Below are 15,121 nucleotides of genomic sequence, written 5' to 3' on the forward strand. Positions count from 1 at the left end.
AAGTGATTAAACCCCATTCATGAAATTTGAACTAAGTACATATACAGTGCCTTTAAAAAGTATTCATACCCCTTGAAATTTTTCACATTTTGTCATGTTACAACCAAAAACGTAAATGTTTTTTATTGGGATTTTATGTGATAGACCAACACAAAATGCCACATAATTGTGAAGTGGAAGGAAAATAATAGTTTTCAAAATTTTTTATAAATCTGTGAAAAGTGTGGCGAGCATTTGTATTCAGCCCCCCTGAGTCAATACTTTGTAGAACCACCTTTCACTGCAATTACAGCTGCAAGTCTTTTTGGAGATGTCTCTACCGGCTTTCTAGAGAGTGACATTTTTGCCCATTCTTCTTTGCAAAATAGCTCAAGCTCTGTCTAATTGGATGGAGAGAATCTGTAAACAGTAATTTTCAAGTCTTGCCACAGATTCTCAATTCAATGTAGGTCTGGACTTTGGGCCATTCTAACACATGAAAGTTATTTGATCTAAATCATTCCATTGTAGCTCTGGCTGTATGTTAAAGGTTGTTGTCCTGCTGGAAGGTGAACCTCCTCCCCAGTCTCAAGTCTTTTGCAGACTCTAGCAGGTTTTCTTCTAAGATTGCCCTGTATTTGGCTCCATCCTTCTTCCCAGCAACTCTGACCAGCTTCCCTGTCCCTGCTAAAGAAAAGCATCCCCACAACATGATGCTTCCACTACCATGTTTCACGGTGGAGATGGTGTGTTCAGGATGATGTGCAGTGTCAGTTTTCCGCCACACTTAGCGTTTAGCTTTTAGGCCAAAAGGTTAAATTTTTGATCTCATCTGACCAGAGCACCTTCTTCCACATTTGCTGTTTCCGCAACATGGCTTCTTGCAAACTGCAAACGGGACTTCTTATGGCTTTCTTTCAACAATGGCTTTCTTCTTGCTACTCTTCCATTAAGGCCAGATTTGTGGCATGCACAACTAATAATTGCCCTATGCACAGATTCTCCCACCTGAGCTGTGGATTTCTGCAGCTCATCCAGAGTTACCATGGGCCTCTTGGCTGCTTCTCTGATTAATGCTCTCCTTGTCCGGCCTGTCAGTTTAGGTGGACGGCCATGTCTTGGTAGATTTGCAGTTGTGCCATACTCTTTCCATTTTCGGATTAAGAATTGAACAGTGCTCCGTGAGTTGTTCAAAGCTTGGGATATTTTATATAACTTAACCCTGCTTTAAACTTCTCCACAACATTATCCCTGACCTGTCTGGTGTGTTCCTTGGTCTTCATGATGCTGTTTGTTCACTAAGGTTCTCTAACAAATCTCTGAGGGCTTCACAGAACAGCTGTATTTATACTGAGATTAATTTACACACAGGTGGACTTTTTTTACTAATTAGGTGACTTCTGAAGGCAATTGGTTCCACTAGATTTTAGTTAGGGGTACCAGAGTAAAGAGGGCTGAATACAAATGCACGCCACACTCTTTAGATATTTATTTGTAAAAAAATTTGAAAACCATTTATCATTTTCCCTCTACTTCACAATTTTGTGCCACTTTGTGTTGGCCTATCACATCCCAATAAAATACATTTATGTTTTTGGTTGTAACATAACAAAATGTGAAAAATTTCAAGGGATATGAATACTTTTCAAGGCACTGCATCTGTAGTGTTTACTTGTCTCTCTCCAAAGCTCTAAGTGTTGTTTCTCTCTGGTGCTTCGTTTCACTGTTATCAACATGAGTCACTTCTGAGATGTTCTCTGAACACAAGATAACATGAGCTAAAAATTTGTGTTGGGGAGGGTGCTTAGAGGGAGATAAAAACTGAGCATGCCTATTCAGAATACAGCTCTGCATGTGCCTTCATTCCTCCACCTATGTGGGGGGAGGGGGGGGGGGTTGTGTGTCCCTTTCATCCAATCTGCTCTCACATAGTGTAAGTGCAGTCTCTCCACCCTTCCCTATGTACTGCTTAAAGATGAAGAAATATTTTTAATACGATCTGCACTTTTGAAAGGGTGGAGAAAGGGGAAGACAGCAGATATACAAGTAAAACTTATGTAAGAGGATTTTTTTCATCTGTGTGTATCATCTGAGGCTATTCACTTCACTGGATATATGTGAGGGTTTACAACTACCTTTTAACAGATATTTGAGCAGTTACTTTCCCATTTCCCATCTTACTACATACATTAGTATCTTTTTGTTTGAATTTGAATCCCTGATGGAATTAAGGTATTATATACTAATCAGACTTCAGCACACACCACAAAACTCATGTGTCCAGGTTGTGGGTAAGGTTACCCCTCACGTGTGGAATTTCTCCTTTAACCCCCCTGGCGGTAATCCCAAGCGTGGCTTGGGGTTAAATTTACATTGTCACCAGGATCCTGCGATGTCCCCCTGCTGTATCCCCTGCCGAATCATTCGCCCGATGCATCTATGTCCCAGGCTCCGTTCCCTGCGAGTGTTGCAATGCATGGGGGTGGAGCCCAGAGGCAAATTAAAAAAGTACAAAATACATAACACATATAGTACACTGTAATCTTACAGATTACATTGCTGTATCAAATAATTTCACCTCCCTTTTGTCCCTAGTGCTGTGTCCAGTGCCCTGCATGCATCTTTATATTATATATACTGTTCTTCCTGCCTGGAAACTTGAGATTGTCCATGGCAACCAAAAAGTATCCCTTTACTTCAAAAGTGGTTTTAGACCAGCTAGAAAACCGTGATAGTAAATTAGATCACTTGCAGAATTGAGCGATGGTGAAATTAATTTTATTATTATTATATTATATATATATTTTAATTATTTATAGTTATTTATTATAGTATAATTTATGATTTTGTGTTTCAAACTTTATCATACCCGGGATGTCTACTAGACTCTTGTTTGGACAGATTTAAGTGTGTTATTACTAAGAATTACAGGCCTACAATATAAAACGCCAAATTTCTATGCAAAACAATGTACCGCTTTGAGATTCAAAAATCTGACATAATTATACTAAATCATTGGGATAAAAAAATTATGCAGCCCCTTATTCCTATGAGTAGGCTGTACTCCCAGGCACTTCTAGTTGGCTACCCTGCATGCGCAGTAATGGTGAAGTTGTCTTTTAAAGAGAAACCCTGCAATAATAAGTTAATATGTGTTCCCTGAAATTACACTGAGCTTTCCCTTTAAGTGTTTGTTTTGGGTCCACTCTTTTTCCTTCTATTTCAGCTGACTGTTTGATGTATTATATAATGCGGTTGTAGCTTTGTTTATATAAAGGCTTCTTGAGCTGGCACCAGCAGCTCCTGACTCACTTTGTGAAGTCTCCCTCCTTTCCACCACTGTGCCAATTGCAGACTCATTTTATAACCGCAACGCTCCATTCTGATTTCCAGCTTTGGACACATTTCCCGCTCATCTGTATAAAAAGTCAATGGGCCCCGAGCCGAAAACTTTAGTTGTGCTTAAAGTGAGCAATAATCCATGTAAGGGCAGAAGAGCGACATGAATGCACCTAATGTTTGACTCACCGACAACTCTCATTAGATAATTTTGAGCAAGGAATAAAGTCATTCAGTTTTTTTTTTTCAGTGCAGATACAAACAATTGCCATCACTAACACTGAACTCTCACATTAATTTGCTTTCGATCCTTCACAGTCTCCCAATTAGAAACACACACACACATACCCAAATTTGTTTCTAAAGTCATACAGTTAGGGATCTAAATGTTTGGAAATAAATGATCAGACCTCTAATTTTAAGGCCATCAGACATCCACTCTTCTGTACATGTCAGATTATATTTATTCATCTTTATAGTTCATGACAAATTACTCTTGTAGCCACAAAATATCCTCAAAAGCTTATTCTTTATTATACATAGCACATAGGAGGTGCTATTTAATTCCCAGAATGGACTGTAAAAAAAAATGCTTGTGCAGGAGCATTGTCATGGTGGAGAATCCACTAGACAGACCACAGTTCCAGTCTTTTCCTCCAGACAGATTCCCATAACCTTCTCAGAGTTTCCAAGTAAAAATGTTGGTTGACGGTAGTAGTGAACTATCCCCTTGTGATCAAAACACTCCAGCATAAGCATATGAGGATTTTCATACTGTATACATTTGCATCCATCCTCTGCGTTTTTGGCTTCCCGCTTCTTGCATCATAGTGGATATCTTCCCATCCCTCCTTAAACCACCTATGGTGTTCAAAAACACTTGATTTCTTTATGGAATGGTCACCATATTCCTGTTGTAACAGAGCTAAAGTTTCACTCACACTTTTGCCAGTTTTCACTCATAATTTAATGTCAACCCACTGCTCCAGATTCCTGTCAGTCATTTTCCACCAACAGCGCATTGCACATGTGTGTTATTTCTTCTACTACTCTTTAAAGACTGACTGAACTGGTCTATGACCCAGGCAAGTGTAAGTTAGATAATGTCAGAACACGCTTCAATGTGCATGGGTGTGTGAATCACCACCATGGGCTATCAGGGAATTAAATTGTTGCACCTTGTGGTTGATTTACTAAAGGCAAATACACTGTGCACTTTGCGCTGCACTCTGCAAGAGCAGTTGCTACAGAGCTTAGAAAGTGAGCAAAAGCTCTGCTGACCTCCATAATCCATTCATGTGCAAGCAAAATGCATTTTTTTTTCCTTGCATGTGATTCGGTACTGCAAAGTGAAGCTTTACCTCATTTACTAAGCTCAGGAGCAACTGCACTTGCAGAATGCAACTGCACTTTGCAAAGTGCACAGTCTTTTTGCCTTTAGTAAATCAACCCCGTTCTCTCTCCTTGCCCACTTTTACACATTCTCTCTCTAGCACATGTTCTCTATCAGTTGTGCATTTACACACATTGGGGGTTATTTACTAAAGTCAAATCCACTCTGCACTGCAAGTGCACTTGGAAGTGCAGTCGCTGTAGATCTGAGGGGGACATGCAAGGAAAATAAAAAACAGCATTTTAGCTTGTACATGATTGAATGATAAAATCAGCAGAGCTTCCCCTCATTTCAGATCTTCCCCTCAGATCTACAGCGACTGCACTTGCAGTGCACTTGTAGTACAAAGTGGATTTGCCTTGAGGAAATAAAACCCCATTATATTGCTCTTAAATTCTTAGGTTCACATATCCAAATGGCTCTCAAAAACAGAGAGTGACCAAAATAAATGAACATTGAGCTTTGTAGAAACCTACAGCATCAGTTTTGCTGTTTCCAACACTGTTGGAGCACTGCACAATATAGTAGCCATAAGTGTTGCACACAGCTGCGTACAGTGGCAGTGAACTTTCAATACAGCTGCCACGACAATCAATCTTTTGTTGGTTCATGTACATTTTTTAAGCAGCCTCAGTAGCACCTGTTATAAATTCTACAGTGTAAACTGTGAGATTGTTACTATTTAAAGTGTAAGTCCCATCTTGCTGTTTTTCAGCTGTTTCACATTCAGTTTGATAAAACATAAAAATTCAGTGCTCAACGTAAATAAAAAAATTAAAAATGCAGCTCTGTCTGCCATACTTACCATGTCTCTGGTATTGTTCCCTGTGGAAAGTTCTTGCAGCAACTACAGATCTCCTCCACCAGATTGAATGATGCTCAGTGTCCCTTAACCCACTTCCAGAATAATGCTGTAGAGCAGTGGTCTCCAAACTGTGGCCCTTTGCTTGCTTTTATCCAGCCTTTGGGGCACTATTTTCATCCACTGATACCAACAAAGGGGCATGTTTTTACCACTGACACCAGTGAAGGGGCAGAAAATCTCCCTAAGACACTAATGATAGGGCACCATTCCTCCCAATGACACCAAAATTGGGGTAAAATTCCTCCCAATAACACAAACGATTGGGCACAATTCCTCCCACTGACACCAATGATGGGGCACGATTCCTCCCACTGACACCAAAAATGGGCACAATTCCTCTCACTGACACCAAAAATGGGGCACAATTCCTCCCACTGACACCAAAAATGGGGCACAATTCCTCCCACTGACACCAACGATGGGGCACAATTCCTCCCACCGACACCAGTGATGGGGTACAATTCCTCCCACTGACACAAATGATGGGGAACAATTCCTCCCAATGACACCAACGATGAGGCACAATTCCTCCCACTGATACCAACGATGGGGCGCTATTCCTCTCACTGACACCAACCATGGGACTTTGCTTTTTCCACTAATGTCAGGAAATTTTCTACTCCTAGTGGCCACAGTCCGGTCCCCCTTAAGTCTGATGTACAGTAAACTGACCCTTTGTTTAGAAAGTTTGGAGACCCCTGCTGTATAGAGTGGCTCTGTGTAATGCAGCATTCAGAACCCACCCACTGGTGGAGGAAGAAAAAGACATGTGATAGCTTGCGACTGGAGGAAAGACACCTAGAAAGAAGGTATGTATAAAGATTTTTTTTTTTTAAGCAAAAGGTTACAGGGGGTTGGGGTCCAGATGGTGGGGAAGGTAGAGTAATGGAGGTGGACTTTAAGCCTTGTTCAGATTAATGTTTATAGGAGGTTGCTTGGTTCACATTCCTAGCTCCTGTAGAGTGCCTCCACATACTATGTCTGAAAGTGTGTTGAGCCAAATGGCTCAGGATACAGCTCAGCGTTTTAGACTCAACTTTCTATTATACTCATATAAATGTTGAGTACAACACTCGGGCCATCATAGCTTAATAATTTGTGTTATTTCTTGCTGGAAGAATGCTTGGACTTCAGGAGGGATGCATTCAGCAGTTGCCTAAACATTCTAAAAGTGAACCATGGGCGTCCGCAGAACTTTTTCCAGAGGGGGGGGGCATCATTTTAAGGTCACCAATGCTCCGCCCCTTTTCAATAATGTCATGAAGGGGAGGGGCTTAGTCATTATCACATAAAGCGTGATAACCCTCCCCCTTCCATTGCCACATTTGGCACATTTTGTTTCTGCAATAATGATCCCCAATATTGGTGTCAGTTTCTGCAATAATAATCCCCAGTATTGGTGTCAGTTTCTGCAATAATAATCCCCAGCGTTGGTGCAGTAGCTGCAATATTAGTCCCAGCATACATGGTCAGTGGTGATATGCTAATTTAAAACCATACAGCATGAAGGAGCTAATTAACACTGACACTGGCCACCAATTTCAGTTCAAGGGGTTAATGAACACTGCTATTGATCACTAATGCAGTAGCGGCCAGTGGCAGTGTTAATTACCCCTTTGAATTGCAGCAGGAATAGGTTAACACTGACACTGGCCACTAATGCAGCACAAAGGGGTTAATTAACTGCTACTGGCCACTAATGCATTAAAGATCAATGGCAGTGTTCATAAACGCCTTGTGCTTTTGTGGCCAGTGTCAGTACATTAACCCCTTCATGCTGCATATTACTGGCTAATGGCTTAATTAACCCCCAATCACAAAACCCACCACAGCTCCCAAGACATTAACCAGTCCAGTGCACTGGAAAAAGGTCACTGCAACATTACACTGTTAAGCAAGATATATTCCCCTTTGTCTGCCATTGCTCACTTACCTAATTCCAGCAACATGCACGCTTCCTCGCGGTGCCTCTCTCTCTTCCTGTCCCGGCCTCTGAATAACATCATGTCAGAGGCGGGGACTAGAAATGATCTGTGGGGCGGAGTTCACTCCTCCTGACAGAGAAGTGTAACTGATGTCTTCTCAGCTGAATGTAGGAGCGCAGGGAACGTTCCAGCACTCGGCACCCCGCTGCGACTCTGCAAGGACACTTTAGGTCTGACTTGGGTAGTGATCTGTGACTGTGTACTAATGTGCATGTTCATCTGCCATAGAGCACAGTTTAGCCGGCACTGCCCGCACTGTCATGTTGCCGATCCCAGGCGGGGGCACTTGACCCCTTGACCCCCCTTGCCCCCTGCTGCGGACGCCCATGAAGTGAACTATTACTATTTTACTTAAAGGCATCATATGCAGTACGTCTCTGCACCGTATGCACATTTGCCTGTGTTTTATCCATTTAAAGACTCAAGTATAAAAAAATACCTATTGACCTTCCAGAAATGCACTCAACTTTAGGCCCTGTTGTGGGCTGACAACACACGACATTAATATGGATTGCCTGGTGTCAGCCCCTCCTGGTGTCTTTTACTAAACTGCTTAATCAGTCCCATCTTGGATCTCTACAACATATAGGATTATCATTTTGTAGTCCAATATAAAGACTAGGAGGAGCAAAAAGACCCTTTGAAATAGCTCCGTAGTTATGCAGGGGACAGTGGACAGCTCTAAATTTCTGATAAGATCTGTCTACTGTGCAGTCAGTATTCGCATTAAACTGGATCTTCACTGCATCTGACCACCACAAACCAAAAACACTATTTAATAAATTTTTAATATTCAAAGCAAACTCTCTTATCCATTCATGTCTCCATGCTTTATTTTTAGTTGAGAAATCACTTTGAAAAACTCCTCCCTTGAATCTCTGGCCGTGGCTATCTTAAGTAAGGGCAAATGATTCATGTAGCAATTACTCCCTTGAATCCAAATGCCCTTAGCTCAAGCATGCATGCAGGCAAGAAACCAGGAAGTAACTGTAGAAATGAAAAAAAAAGTTTTAAACAAGTAAATAGGATATACTTTCCTATCTGTTTACTAATGCTGGCAGCATAAGGATTAAAAATAATTAACGTTAATTGGGAGAGTAAAGTTGCACTTTAAGGATGCGCTCACACTGGCAAATTTAACCATGCCCGGGCATGGTTTCACCCCCTTGGTTCACGCAGAACAGTTCAGTGTACCTTGCCTGGGACCACTTGGAAGAGGTGATCCCGGGCACGGTTCACTCGAGGTCTGGAACAGTTCCGTTCAGTGTGAGTACAAACCATGCCTGAGCATGGAACTCGACTTAGATCACTGAAAACAGAAGCAGGGATCACTGTGATCTGGGTGATGTAAGCATGCCATGCCCAGGAACACTTATTTTGAAAGCACAGTAAGGCTCCATTCACACTTGTGCGACTTAAAAATGGTGTGATTTCCATTGCGGCTTTATCCTGCGACTTTGATACAACTTTGGATGAGTGCAACTTTGTTACGACTTTGGCTTTAACCAATGTGATCATTTTTTTTGTGCTCTACAGAGTCTTTAGACATGTGCAGAACGGGAAAAAAAATGTATAGTTTTCTTTTGGTTTCTTTATTTTCTAGCGAATTCCAAATTTTCAGAACAATTTGAATTTTCATCGACCGATTCAAATACTGTGTGAAAAATAACTGTCTTTTAAGGAGCGGGCCGGGAAGCTGGCCACTGCGTCCTTAACAACCGATGACTTATCAAATGTTAGCGAGTTTCCCCAGCTGAATGTAAAAAAAAAGAATGCTGCCAATGAAAAAAAATGGTGTGGGGTCTGCCCCCCCCCCCCCCCCTCAAAGCACTTGTCCCCATATTGATGGCCTCTTCCCCAAAATCCTGGCCAGTGTTTGTGGGGGTCTGCAGGCGGGGTCTTATCTGAAATCTGACAATTGACAGTATGCAGTTTTTGACAAGTCCTTTATTTAAAAAAAGGGCACAATTTGCTTTTGCCATTTTTTTAATCTGCCCAACAACAAATTGGCAAAAAAAGCATAAAAAATGCAAAACGCAAATTGCGGTAAAATCATGTGTGCAAAAATGCACAGCGAAAAGCGCTGCAGAAACAGATCAAAAGCAAACTGAATTGGACAATGAATGTCTGATGTTTTCAGGTACTTTGAGGTTGATGTGTTAAGGTTGCACAATATTAAGTTATTGCACCATACTGAACATTTGTTTCTCTAAACTCTTCTTATTAAATAGTTGGAAATAACTGCAGAATAATAAGGAAAACAGGAAGTAAGAGTCTCTCCATTTACCATTCTTAATTTGAAATGTACTTGGATAGCTCTGAGATTCCAGCAAGAGGAGCCTGGGGTTTCACACCCTCCCCCAGCCCAGGCACTGGCCAGCTAAAAATCCATAGCATAAAACTCATATGACTCTTGTTTTGCTTTTTTTTTTTTTTTTTTTTTTTTGCTTTTTGCTTGCAAGGGGGCATGCGTGATTCTCCAAAGTCTATACGTCACATGTGTCAATGATAATTTTTTTCCCCTCCTCTTAACACTGGAAACAATTTATGTCTAAGTTTTTAAAAGGAAATTCAAATGCAAAACAGATGTGGTAGAGCTGAAAGAACACTTGCTGACTTGTTTGTTTCCTTATTCTTGCCTTTCACCTTGGTTTGGGCCCACCAAAGACATTTGCTGGTGATCGATTACAAATTTCTGCTAAATATCAGCTTTCAGTCCAGCATCTTGATGTTTTTATAAAAGCGGCATGAAGCTTGGGTACATAACCGTATATTAAATTCATATTCCGAAATAGCCCATGCCATAATCCTCTATGGATAGGAGGAACTTTGCCAGTACAAGATGTTTGTATTGTGACATAATAGAAATAGAAGGCTGTGCTTGGCAGATTTTACTTTCTGAAAGCTAAACTGTAGAACAGAGTTAGACAGCGTGTGTGTCAACATCTACGTGGGAACCGCATGTCCCAGAATGGTAACAGTAAATCCAACATTTTAAGCTGGCACCAGAACAGGATATCTTCCAATAGGGATTTTCTTAACCTTTTTTTTAGTCAGGGCACACTTTAAAATTCTGCACAATCTTGAGGCACCCCATTCTAAAATGTAAACACTAAACTAATCGTTTTACATAATGCAGCGGCATCTACACATGTAAGACACATAGCAACAGAGGTGATTTATTCTTACAAAGCATAAATACCTTTGCACACTGGTACTGACTAATATTCCAGTATTCCTTTCCTTCACCCAGCTAATGTGACCCAAGTCCTGACAGAGAGGGACAGGGGGAAGGGAAAACAAGGATGTCCTCAGGCACCCAACTTCATCCTTATCAACCTATGATGTCATTGATTGTTAGGTTGCTGGTAGCTGGTCTGCGTACTTCCCTAGGTTGTATTGCTACACAATAACAAAAATCCTCCTCTACTCTATTCAAAAATTTAAAAAATAAAAATAAATTAACAGGATATTCTTGCAACAAAAACCTATGTTTTGGATAAAGAAGGGAAAGTTATAGCCTCTGTTAGGTTTTCCTCCATCCACGCTATATAGTGCAGTTAGACAGATCTCCCACTGTGCCTATTGCATTTTGACAGCTGCATCAGCTGTCAAAATACATGAACAGTTGCATCTGATTGAATGCAGCATCTTTTTGGTCACCATTTTTTTGCCCAGCTCCTTTGATTTTTCAATCGAGGCTTCTTGGCCCACAGGGGCATCCACAGAAATTAGTAAAGTGTATGGCCAGCTTTATTTACTGTCAGAACAGGAAGTGCCCAATAATCTCACCGGCAGGAACACATCAAAAACAAAAGCACATTTTTTTGTAGTGCGAGAAAGGGTTTAGAATCTCTGACAGTGTTTTTATTTCTGTCTGTGCCTTTCTTTCCTGACAACTGCTCTCCTCATTTCTTGTAAAGGTGTCAGGGACAGGAAGTAAGGAAAAATCTTCCTTACTGGGTCACAGATAAAGACAACACGGCTGAAATTTGTACTCCTCTCCACTCTATATAAGACTAAAAAAGCAGGTGTAAAGCTGATCATACACAAACTGAATGGGACGAAATTCCAGCTGTGGGTGGCCCTGGTGGCACGCTCCCACCTGTCATCCTTTGATCTGAAAATTCAAGGAGCCGAGTGGAAAATTGTCTGTCGAACAGCAGCGGTATCCAATCATATTCCATCTTAGTCCAGAACTACCTGCACCTAAATCTAGCTATCGCCACTTTATGCACCAGTAGCTATGGCAACGACAGATTGTAAAATAATTACCACACATTCACCGTTTAGGAGACTGGTGGTAGTTAAGACCAGATCTGTGCTGGCGTACAGAGGTACACCAGTGCTTAGAGCGGGGCATGTCTATGCTGGGAAGTTGTTATGAATGTGAAAGCTTCCCACAAAGGCCTCTATCCCTTAGCCCCATTCAGCTATTAGCTTGGAGATTCTGCGGCTGAAATCTTAATATTAAAAGGGACCATGAATACTGGTGATTACATGGCCCAAATATGGCAATACTCATATTTGAGAAATAACTGACTGACTAGGTGGGCAGAGCCGTGTGGGGAACTGAGAGACTAGTTTCCTGTCAGGTCCCTCATACTTTTGACTGACAGCTGATGGCAGTGGATGCGTGCAAAATTGACCATTTGGACTAAATGTCAGCTGTGGATCCACCCACTGCTGTGCCTTGTTCAGTCAACAGCAAGGCAGGACTAGTGTCTCAGTTCTCCATCAGGCTTTGACCACCACACTACAAAACTCTCAGTGTGGAGTAACGGGCACAGTGGCTGGGGAGGGAGCACACTGAGGAAGAAGTGTCCAGTATGGACAATCTGACCTCAGTGCCATGCTTGACAGGTACATGAATCCGGCACAAGCATTGACAATTTTGGTGCAGTAGCCAAATTAAATTCTAAAGGTTGTCCCTTTATGAATTATGTCTTTACAGACTTTGCTTGCACCATTGCTGTGAGAAATGTATGCACATCTGGTTTTAGTGTAACATAACTAGCTGTTTTTTCAAAGCCAGTCAAAACTATTATTTTATTTCTGATGGTCACCAGTGGGTTGAATCACCTGCAGCTTCACTGATCCTTTAGTTAAGAACTGTATTTGGTGTATAACCACAATCAATTACATTTTACTCAACACTGTAAAATGACAGTTGGCATTTAAAAGTCTGAATCAAATTGGTTGCTATCAGTCTCCAAACCATTGTGTTTAGCCTGTTTATGGTGACAAGTGAGGTTAGGAAATGGTTATGCAGTATACTACCACCAGAAGTGTTCAGAAGGCAGTATTCGCTGTTGATCAGAATACAGTGAGTTAACATTTGTTTTAAGGTAGACCATTGAAATCAATGTGTTGCCAATGCACCAAAAGTCCCAAAAATCAAACATAGTCACAAAATTAGCACATCACATGTTGCCAGAGTGCATTGGGGTGAAATTGAAAATAAATATCAGTGCATGTAATGTGTGTTACGGTATTGCAACACATAGATGTAAATGGGTCCTCAAATAAATATCTAAAATGTATTAATGAATTTTGACAGTTGTTCAAGCTCATCTTGCATATAATACATTTTGTTTTATCTTCTATGTAATCATCATTCTTCTTTCACAATCTTTTTAATGCTGCTTTTTTGGAAACACTGAAGTCTGGATGTCCAGCTTGTGTGAGATTCCAAAGGCTGAACCCAAAGGTACAATTCTGTGTGTAGTGATTCCCCCGATCTCCTAGTTTGTTTTGAGAAGCTTGAGTGCCATACTGTGTTTTTGTGTTTTCAAATATTTCCATTTTAATATCAGGAAGGCAGCCAAGCATGGTGGCTCTTCTTGGTGAGTACATTATCATGCAAGCCTCTTCTCAGTGTAGGCTTAGGTAGTGCATGAAGCATTCAGCAGGCTTTAATAGGCATTTAGCAACTTTTAGATTAAAAAAACATGTAAAAAGTAATGATAGTGGCCATCATATTTTTTTTTAGTTAAAGAGAATCCAGCTGCTCAGCTGCATGCCAAGCAAATCATAGCCACTTAGCTAATAAGCTGTGCTCCCATGTGTTTTTTCAACTTTTCATATTTAATTGGAGTGTATCTTTAACTATTACTAATCTGACTGTTAACAATATGCTTTTAGAAATATATCTGTTGATCTTTGCATGGTCAAATGCACAAGCGATTTAGGCCTCATGCACACTGGGGCGCTTGTCCAGCACTTTTAAGTGTCTTTCAGTGTCTTAGCAGGAGAAAAGCAGCGTCAAAAACGCTCCTAAAGCTGCATTTTTGCAAACGTGTTTAGGCGTGTCAAGAGCTTGGGCATTTATTAAAGTGGATGTAAACCCAAAAATGTTTTTCTTTTTTTTTATATCATACTGTAGAGTATAAGATTTGCTATCATTTGAGCCCAGTCTTGCCACACAGAGTTAATCCATTTCTGAGCAATCCTCTTTTATTGTTCAGTGAGACAATTCTTGACAAACTGAGAAAAACTTTGTCAAATCCTCCCCCTTGCTGTGAGTGACACGTCATTTACATATCTCGTGCACTAGCCTAAGAGACATGCAGTATTTTTAAATTCCCTCCCCCACTCCTTTCTTCAGCAGCTCTGCAAGGATTGGCTGTTCCACACCTCACCATGATTTGGCATGCTGAAGTCATGTGGTTACTTTCCTGTCTTTTCACTGGATGTTAGAGATCATAGCAGAAGTTCAGCAGAAGTTCAGTGTTAGAAATACACAGGAAAAAATGCATATTGACAAGGGGAGTGTAGAGGTGGGCGGGGAGTCTACTGACATCACGACTCCACCCACCGAGCTCCAGACAACAGACCCACCCACAGAATATGCAGTTTTTGGGTCTAATAACAGAGAGGGGAGACATTTGACAGGTAAGGATACATGCAAGAGGCGTGTATATCCTTATAGATAACCCCTATGGCAGTAGTTTAGAAAGGATGACATTGGGTTTACATCCACTTTAAGTTCTTCAGCCGGAATATTAATTTATTCTGGCCATTGAAATAAATGACTACCCAAGCAAGATTTCAGGCACATCAGAAGTTTTTTCTGATAAAACGTTGCTGCTCCTGAACACACTGGAAGTGTTTTTTTTTCCGGCCTGAATACACCCCTGCCTCTAAATGCCTGTAATTGCTATGGGGCTAATTTACTAAAACTGGAGAGTGCAAAATCTGATGCAGCTGTGCATGGCAGCCAATCAGCTTCCAGGTTTTCTTGTCAAAGCTTAAAGTGATTGTAAAGTCTCATTTTTCTTTCTATAAAAATAACAAACATGTTATACTTGCCTTCTCTATGCAATGGATTTGCACAGAGCAACCTGGATCCTCCTCTTCTCGGGTGCCTCTTCTGTGCTCATAGCCCCTCTCTCCTGTTGAGTGCCCCCACAGGAAGCAGCTTGCTATGGGGGCACCTGAGCCTAGTCACAGCTCCCTGTGTCCATTCAGGCATGGAGCCGCGACTCGTCCCCACCTCCTCTCTCTCCTGATTGGCTAGCCGACTTTGACAGCAGAGGGAGCCAATGGCACCGCTGCTGT

The 15,121-nt window shown here is 41.3% G+C and overlaps 1 protein-coding gene across 10 annotated transcripts in view; it reads left to right on the forward strand.

The window, feature by feature from the left end:
- Positions 1-15,121, forward strand: part of SH3PXD2A (SH3 and PX domains 2A) — a 467,201-nt gene that overhangs the window by 291,618 nt on the left and 160,462 nt on the right. For 5 of the 10 annotated variants that reach the window (XM_073596110.1, XM_073596107.1, XM_073596106.1 and 2 more), the window contains one exon: positions 13,227-13,271. The exons of the other annotated variants lie outside the window; for them this stretch is intronic. In XM_073596110.1, the coding sequence (XP_073452211.1) occupies positions 13,227-13,271 (45 nt within the window). The remainder of the gene's footprint in view (positions 1-13,226; positions 13,272-15,121) is intronic. 10 annotated transcript variants of the gene reach the window in all.

The sequence above is a fragment of the Aquarana catesbeiana genome, linkage group LG08, assembly GCF_042186555.1.
Source record: "Aquarana catesbeiana isolate 2022-GZ linkage group LG08, ASM4218655v1, whole genome shotgun sequence".
Taxonomy (NCBI): domain Eukaryota; kingdom Metazoa; phylum Chordata; class Amphibia; order Anura; family Ranidae; genus Aquarana; species Aquarana catesbeiana.